Below are 9,233 nucleotides of genomic sequence, written 5' to 3'. Positions count from 1 at the left end.
GTTTTCTGTTGCTTATATGTATGCTTGTGTGGTAATTATGTAGTATATTGTATGATGTATACCTGAGCTTACTTTTTAGGGTTTATGTGTTCCTTTATGACGTTTTTTAAATGTTAGGGTTAGAAAAAAAAATTTGGTACATTTTTGGATTTACTTTTTTGTGGTTATGAGGTAAATCTATTAGGAGATGTGCGAGCGCGATTGTATGTGCGATCTTAATGATTGAATACGCGTTAATTTTACAGGATCGTCTGTAAGTTAGTTAACTAACAAAAAAGCTAAAGGCATAAGTGATTAAAATTTTGAAAATTTGGAGTGTTTTATTAATGTTGTGAATGGTAAATCAAGTTTTGGGCGTACACACTCTAAGGTGTTGTTTGTTTTTCAGTCTGCAGATCATATCATATTATGTCTTATGTCTGTGCGTCATCAGACGTTTTTACTGCAGACTGTTTGTTTTTCAGAAGACATAAGATAAAATAATGTCTTCAACTGTCTTGAAACTCAAAGACTTAGAAATATGCTTCAAAGTGCTGCAGACAGAATTAAGTTATTTTGTAGACATAAAAATAAACAGCCTTCAGTATTCAACATACAGACCTTTAGGCAACATCTTCTTTACAAACATGGTCCACAAATCTTCAGACTAAAACATCTTAAAAAACAAAGATTACCTAATTGTATGTTTTCTAATCTTTTTACTAATACTTACGCTAGATCGCTATAATTTCATGTTTATAATCTAATACGTGGTCAATTGCGTATTAGTTAATACCGAATTTTGTTTGCCACATTTGAATTGTCTTGGTATTATGATAGGTAATAGATAGATAGATTTTTAAATCTCATAATCATTAAAGCCCGTATATGATATGTTGGATTAGCATTTACCATTTTTTTAAAAACACTTTTGAATGCTCAAATTGTTGGCAATGCATTAAAATTTGAACGTGTTTTAAATGTTAAAAGTATTACATTTATAATGTAACTGCAATGCCAAATGTGTTGTACTGTACAGATGGCAATGCAGGCAAAAAGTCCTGCTGTTGTTGTACCGAGTGCTCAAGTTATTGGCCATGCGTTCGTTGAGCAGTACTACCACATTCTTCATCAATCTCCTGAATTAGTTCACAAATTTTATCAGGATTCGAGCATCTTAAGCCGACCCAATCCAAATGGACTTATGAGTTCTGTCACAACCATGCAAGTTAGTTCCTTAATTACAATTTGCGAAGACATATATATTTGTAACATACTTATCGAAGCTTTTGTTCACTAAAATTAGGCAATCGATGAGAAGATTCAGTCGCTTGATTACAACAACTATAAAGCAGAGATTAATACTGCAGATGCACAAGATTCACACCAGGCAGGGGTTATTGTTTTAGTGACCGGATGTTTAACTGGGAAAGATAATGTTAAAAAGAAATTTGCACAAACGTTCTTTCTTGCTCCACAAGAAATAGGATATTTTGTTCAAAATGACGTTTTTCGGTTTGTTGAACAAAGTTCACCTTCGGAGACTACTTCGGTGTCTGTCGGAAGTATTGTTGAGAGTGCATCAGCTGAGCTGGCAGTGCCAAATGCGGGTTTGTTCCAATTACTTCAGTCATATTACTAACACCTAAAATTGGCAAATTGGGTGGGTTTAATAATAGCAGATGTGAACCAGTTAGATTAAAGGGATAACATTCTAGTACGGGGGTGATGAACTGGTCCAGGTTGACCCAACACAATTTTTGTTTCAACGTTTTAAGTTTTTTTTTAATAAATAAAATGGTGTGTTAAATGTGATTACAAAAGATTAATATCATTTCAGATTTCAATAATAATCTACTTTTTGTAGGCGTTTAGAAATACAGTTTAGGCAGTTTTGACCCTTTTTCTTTGAAGCTCTTTTTTTCTTTTTTTTAAAAAAAAAAATTTATACCTTTTGGGCCTGTTAGAGACAATTATAGTTCAAATTGAACCAAAAATCAATTAAATAATGTTAAACATGCTGACATCTTTTGTTATGCTTTCAGATGCGAATAATGCTTCGGATAATCCCACATATGATTCTTCGACGAAATCATCCGCTGATGATCTCAATAACGAGCCACAAGTTTTTAACCCTGAAAATAATGAAGGGTCAGGATCAAATCTTAAGGAAGAAGTTGTGGATGAACCCGTTTCTGTTCCGATAAACCCGATTGAAACTAGTCCACCGAATTCCACTGCAACCCAAGAGGAGAAGAAATCATATGCATCAATTGTAGGTTTATTATGCAAATTTTACTTATTCTATTTGTGCTATTCTTGTTATACTTTTTCTCATAGTTTATTAAAAACAATTGAATGTTATAGGTAAGAGTAGCCAAGGTTACCGGTTCATCTGGTTCGAGTCATGTTCAGACAAACAATTTAAGGTGGGCCCCTGCTAACACTGATCAACACAAATCTAGGCCTGCAAAGCCTTCTCCCGAACCAGACACATCGGTTCCTGTCGCTGATAATGGTCCCGAAAGCATCAACGTTTATGATGATGGTAACAAACTTATTATATTTATGCTCACTAGCTTTTTGTTAGTTAAACAATTTTGATAACTGAAAGATTTAAATTAACAACTATTTAATTTTTATTAGCTTATGAGATTCTGATATGTTTACTAACGTTAATCTACTGAGATTTAGTTGAAGGTCACTCCATATATGTACGGAATTTGCCTATGAATGCAACGGTTGTACAACTTGAGGAGGAATTTAAAAAGTTTGGGCGTATCAAAAGCAATGGAATCCAAGTTAGAAGTAATAAGGTTTGTTACGTAAAATTTGATGTGTTGATCACGTATGCATTTTTTATGGTTTTGAATCGGTATATCTCTTTGTAATTCGTCTTTTCTTATTTGCAGCATCAGGGGTTTTGTTTTGGTTTTGTGGAATTTGAGTCGTTGGATTCCATGCAAAACGCTATAAAGGTACGACTAGAATAATACTTAATACTAATACTACTAATAATAAATAATAATGATGATTTTGCTAACTACAACCCTTAGGGCTGTCGTTAATGCATTATAAACACTTGTACATTCATGTAACAACCACCACTAAATTAATAATTAACCGCTATGTACAACTGTTTTAAGCGCATTAATGACAGTCGTAAAGCTTGTCATTAGCAAAATCATAATAATACAACATGGATACGTACGCTATTGATCTGTTTGTGCTCAAGATTTAGAATCATTTCCAGGCACCTTTGATCGCAATTGGCAATAGACAGGTTGTTGTTGAAGAAAAGAGAACTACAACACGAGGTATCGTAACTACCAAATCTAGCACGTTGTTTTTCAAAATATCTAATTCATTAGTGCTCTAACGGCGCCATCTTTTGCAGTTGGCGGCGGTGGTGGTGGAAGAGGGCGGTTTCCCTCCGGAAGGGGTGGTGGTTTCAGGGGTCGAGGTGGTTACTTTGGTGGTCGAAGCTTTGGCAGAAACGAGTTTAGATACCAGGGCGAGTTTCCCAACCGTTCAAAGGGCCCCACGGGTCGTAATTCAGGGGTCTATCAACGAGTTGATAAAAACGGTGGTGGCAAAACACACTCTTCAACCAAATAAAGATACTGAATCCGCATAAATTTTGACCATGAACTCATACTAGCCGTTTTTTAGTCTCCGTTAGTTGTTTTTGTATATTCTTCGCACAAAAACGCGATGTTTCATGGATGATTGGTGTTAGTTTTGGATCTTTATGACACCTTTCTACAAAAAATTGCAAAAAGTAGACAATTTTTAGCAAGTTCTTAGCCTAACAAGTTGCAAATTTCAAGAATTTAAACTTGTACAACATGAAATAAATATACTTTAACTTGACTTTTGCAAATTAGAAACAAAATTTGAGGCTGCAAAAGCAGCAGAACCACCAACAACACTAACAAGAGCAACCACCACCTGTAGTCCAATTTCCCATGGGTACTCTTCAGGTACCAAAAACACCAAAAACGGACCCAAAGCCAGTAAACCTAAGCTTAAGGTCAATAGAGCCGATGGTGTTGATGGGTCAGTTGCAGCTGAAAGGACCCCGAGCTCTTCGGCCTTTGAAAGTAACCCGAGTTTTTCTATCGATGATAGTGAAAAACCGGCCTTTTCTGCTGCAGATAACAAACCGGCTTTTTCGGCTTTTGTCAAAAGTTTCAGTTTTTCGACGTTTGTTAGCAGTTTGATGTTTGATGTAGTTGTTGATCTACCCTTCATTGTTGCAGCCTGTTTCATAGCACATGTGGAAAAAAGTTAATTTTTGTAATCTTATTTAACATTCTTGATGCATTTCCTAATATCCAACAATTTTTTCTATTATCTCAAGTTGTAGTTTGTGATACAATTTTATCAACTTATACCTAAACTGCATAGGTTACCTGAATTAAAAGATTATATTATTAGTTCAATTTCTAATCTTAATTGCCATTTATCTAACATTTTTCTATATTATCCTAAGTTGTATTTTATGATACTATTTTTCTAGCTTGTACCTCAAGTGCATAGGTTACCTGAATTGTTAAAGGTTATCTTATTAATTCAATTTCGAATCTTATTTGCCATTATAATCTATAGGTACAATTATCAAAAACATCTTTGGTAAGTAGTAATTTTCACAATCTTATATTCATGAAACACAATCAAAACTAGGACTCACAACTTTGGAAACTAAAGATATAAACATGAATAACAAAGACTAACCTTCTTATAGCCAGAAGTCTTAGAAACAAATGCAAGAGGCTTCTGGGAAGCCATTGATGGAGTAAAAAGTGACATTTTTCTGCCCCTTTAGAATTCTAATAATGATTGTTCTTGTTTTGGGGCTTTTTAGGACACCATTTGATTTGGTATGAGTGATACAGAAAGAAACTGCAAGGCTCTAGGATTGAGCGTGGTTGTTGTTGGGGTTGGCCACGTGTCATTCTTTTATTGGCGATAAAGGAGCTAACAGTTTCCCCCCACTCTCCAATTGGAGCATTTGTCACCAAACGCACCCCAATTTTCTACTATATGATAGAAGATTTTTTTTCCCCCTTAAATTGAATTAGTACCGGACCGGGCCGCGCGCTGCGGCGGAGTTTTTCGACTTGAATATTTATATTTAGCGTAGCATTATATGTTTATAAACGGAAAAACGAATCATGTTGTAAGCCCCGTTTTGTATGTCGTTGTGTTTAGGTTTTTTAAAAACGTGTCCGTTTTCAACGCAGCTAGTTTCATTTTGTTCGTAAAATTATTTTGAGTTTAATGGTGGTGTCGATGGACGCTAACGCCTGGCGAACATGAAGGTAAGGCCGGTTATTAATCGTGGTGACAGTTTTATTCCCACCCGATTTAATGATTGAACATAGTTAAAGGGTTATAATTGAAAATTTGCAATGTGAATGCATGGGGTTGAACGACAATTTTTTTTGGGGGGCGCGACACCAAACCCCACCTCTTTTAGTATAATATAATATAATATAATATAATATAATATAATATATAATAATATAATATAATATAATATAATATAATATAATAATATAATAATATATAATTAGGTCATAACTTATTCACCTGATCATATTTAGAAAGTCACAGATCATGCTTACTTTCTACACTCGTTAAGAGTAAAACTCAGAATGTTGAGTCTAAGAAAAACCTCGAGAAAACCTTGCTAGATATAGGCAGAACTCACCATTTGCCAGAAAACCTCACACGGCTACATAACCAGTTGCAAACCAAATTACATTGTGAAATCCCTACTTGAGGCTCGAACTCGAGACTTCTTGGATACTCAGGAAAGAGCGGTAAGGTCACTGCCTATCTTAACATCCCTTAACAGAACTTCGCTCCTCCGCATCAGCGCCACATAAGCACAAAAAACTTTAACATTAATTGAACGAAACTCTCCCTTTCTTTAACTAAATAATACTCATAAATATACCCATAAAATATAAAATGTGTAATTAATCAAGCAAATGGTAGCCAAGGCTCCATTGCAGTAGCAACTGACGGAATACTTAACACATTACTCTCTAACTATGTTAAGTGGTGGCGCATGTTAACGGAGTCCTTGACATCAAGATAGGAAGTCATGCAACCGCACTCAGCACTCAGTTAAATGAATATGGTTTAGATGAAGTCTTAGTTTAATAAGCATGAATATATGTCTATTTTTGAAATTAAATTATTGCAATTTAAGGTAATTACTGTTAATATGAACGGTTGGCGCGCTAACATCCTTATAAGAAGGCTTAAGTTTGAATCTTTTGGTGGCCAAAGAAAGGTTAGAAGCGACTACAGAGTATCTGAGTGTAACGCGTACAATAGAGTATGAATTTGGAATACTCGACCTATCTCTGAACATGATAAAACCTTATAAGTATAACTAAAACTATTTATACCATTAAAGTGAAGAACATAATATAAACCGTGAATCATTTTAAAACTTCAAAGCAACAACAACAACAAAACCCAATACCACATGAGTCATATATGGGGGAGGTGATATGTAGACAATCCTTCCCCTATCCTAGAATAAAGACAAGTCATTTCTCCACCCAGAGTGTAACACTCTCATGAGTAGAGAAAGTCATCCCTCTATTTATTCGACGGATAAAGAGATTGCTTCCGAGAGGACCTCCGGCCTTTAAGTAGGAAAAAGTTTTTTTTTTAAATAAATAAACTATAATAATAATAATAATAATAATAATAATAATAATAATAATAATAATAATAATAATAATAATAATAATAATAATAATAATAATAGATGCCATGAAAATGGTAGAATCAAATTTTCATGGATTTTAAATACTGACTGAAATTTAATTTAAGCTCTAAAAGTAAGTCAAGTCGACTTAAAAAATACAAATAATTTTGAAGTAGTTTGATCTTTTTCTAATTGACTATTTGAGGTGATTAAGGTTTTTTTGGTAAATATTATACTCCGTATTAATAATCTAATAAATGTTTGATTGTTTGAAGAACATTTTGTTGCCGTCCCCTTGCATTCAAATAAAGTTATATACTTTGAAATTGTGATCCATAACCCATGCTTGTGGGCGTCCCTTTGTTAAGAAGGTTGACTAAATCATATCTGACTTCACACGCAATTTTCATCCATAACCAAGCATCTTTTTCTTCGTTTATATTCTTGTAATCATCGAAGAATCTTCTTAAAGTCTTCCATTTCAAAGTCTTCGGTTGTCCGAAATAAGAATAGATACAACGTGAGTTATAAATAAACCCCTAGAGTTTTGATCGGATCTTAAGTAGTGACTTGTATAGTTTTGATCGGATCTTATAATACTAACATAACTCCGAATGTTAGTAGAAGTTAACTATTATTCGGATAAGAAGAATATTCAAATGAAACTAAATTTTAAATTGAGATTCAGGGGATCAATGTGACAACTCGAGAATTTCCGACTAAATTTAAACTTTATTTTTATAAGATTCTGGCACGATAAGCAAAGTCTGTAATATTGAGTCTCAAAACTTTAGAACTGTTTACATGGTTTCAGATAATCTTTGACTATTCCCGACGATTCACGAACAATTGTGTGTAAATAAATATGTAAATATATATACATATGAATATATATATATATATATATATATATATATATATATATATATATATATATATATATATATATATATATATATATATATATATATATATATATATATATATGTAAAAATTCTATACATAAGAAATATTAAATATAAATGATAAATAAATACTAAAGATTCAATATATTATATTATTAGTAAAAATGATATCATTGATAAATTGTAACATATTAAAGTTAATTATAATTTTAAGTGTAAATGCTATATTAATATTATTATCATTACTTTCATTATTATTATCAGTAAAATTAATGTTATTATAACTAATAATATTATTAGTACCATTAATAATAAAAATATTTTTATGTTAGATATATTATTAATACCAATAGATAATACATAAATATGAAAGTTGATACATATAAATTGATATATTATTATTATTATTATTATTATTATTATTATTATTATTATTATTAGTATTAGTATTATCATTAATAATATTAGTATAATTAGTATTATTGTTATTAATAATATTGGTGTTATATATTTCATAATAAGTATTATCATTATCATTAGTAATAATATTAATATTATACTTGTATTACTACTAGTTAAGATATTAAGGATATTATTATTATACTTATTAAAAGTTTAATCATAATCTATAAATATAAATATATAAATATTTAAATATGAGGGAAATACAAATAAAGATATAAATACAGATATATAGATACTGATATATATTCAGATATACATAGATACATAAACAAATACTAATTTCAGTTATATATATATTGATAAATACGTGTACACTAAGATATAAATATATAAATACATCATTTCCAATATTATTATTAGTATTTTTATTAATCTGTATTATGAATATAATTATTATTAATTAATATAATTATATTACTTATAGTTTATAAAAACAGCAAGAATAGGTACGAATTTGTTCTCCGTCATTTTTATTATGTAGGTGATTATCCCAATTTGTACAAATCAGAATCTAAACATAAGAACAACTCCAAATTCAGTTAGCGATCTCTTTCTCTTTCTCTTTTTATTATTTTTTTATTTATTTGTTGTACGTGATTTAATTTGTGTCGACATCATAATTGCTATATAATTGATTGATTCCAGATGCAAATGATATCAATTAACCTCACATTAGTATTTACCAATCACATATACCATTATCATCTTCAAATTATCGAATAATAAAAAAAGGTATGAAGAACAGCTGACTGCCCTGTTCTTACTTCATTTTTTTTTAAATAAAACGATTTCGCAATAAATTTCAAATTGTGTAAATGTAGTTGTGTTAGAAACTTTTCACTTAAACTATCTGGAAAGTCTCCAAGTCTAAATCATCCTAGCGAGTTTCAATTTTGGAGTCAAAGTCGATTTTAAAAAGTCAAACGATTCGTTCATAGTAAAATTCGTAGTCGTTTTGATATGTTAATTCAAATTGACGAACCATACAGTTTCTAATGACGTTTTGGAACCTTTTTCATTTAGAAAACATCATCTGAAACACCTTAAAAATTGAGATTGATGTTTGAGTTTAATATCGTTTTTTTTAGCTGCATCAGCTATATTTTTTTTTCTTTTTTGTGTTGATTAATTCCAATCACCATTTATAAATG

The 9,233-nt window shown here is 31.3% G+C and overlaps 2 protein-coding genes across 2 annotated transcripts; one reads left to right on the top strand and one right to left on the bottom strand.

Annotated features, from left to right (window-relative positions):
- Positions 1-1,018: 1,018 nt before the first annotated feature.
- LOC139847642 (nuclear transport factor 2-like) lies at positions 1,019-3,754 on the top strand. Its single transcript, XM_071837362.1, has 8 exons — positions 1,019-1,207; positions 1,286-1,589; positions 2,025-2,254; positions 2,347-2,527; positions 2,674-2,795; positions 2,892-2,957; positions 3,233-3,296; positions 3,377-3,754. The coding sequence occupies exons 1-8, from the start codon at positions 1,019-1,021 to the stop codon at positions 3,595-3,597; spliced, it is 1,377 nt and encodes a 458-aa protein (XP_071693463.1). The 3' UTR covers positions 3,598-3,754.
- Positions 3,738-4,951, bottom strand: LOC139847643 (uncharacterized). Its single transcript, XM_071837364.1, has 2 exons — positions 4,717-4,951; positions 3,738-4,242 (listed from the first exon to the last, which is right to left on the bottom strand). Exons 1-2 carry the CDS (start codon positions 4,789-4,791, stop codon positions 3,844-3,846), a joined length of 474 nt encoding a protein of 157 aa, XP_071693465.1. The 5' UTR covers positions 4,792-4,951; the 3' UTR covers positions 3,738-3,843.
- Between the last annotated feature and the right edge of the window lie 4,282 nt (positions 4,952-9,233).

The sequence above is a fragment of the Rutidosis leptorrhynchoides genome, chromosome 5 (genome assembly GCF_046630445.1).
Source record: "Rutidosis leptorrhynchoides isolate AG116_Rl617_1_P2 chromosome 5, CSIRO_AGI_Rlap_v1, whole genome shotgun sequence".
Lineage (NCBI taxonomy): Eukaryota > Viridiplantae > Streptophyta > Magnoliopsida > Asterales > Asteraceae > Rutidosis > Rutidosis leptorrhynchoides.
The sequence above is the reverse complement of the archived record's forward strand: the minus strand, read 5'-3'. Positions and strand labels throughout refer to the sequence as shown.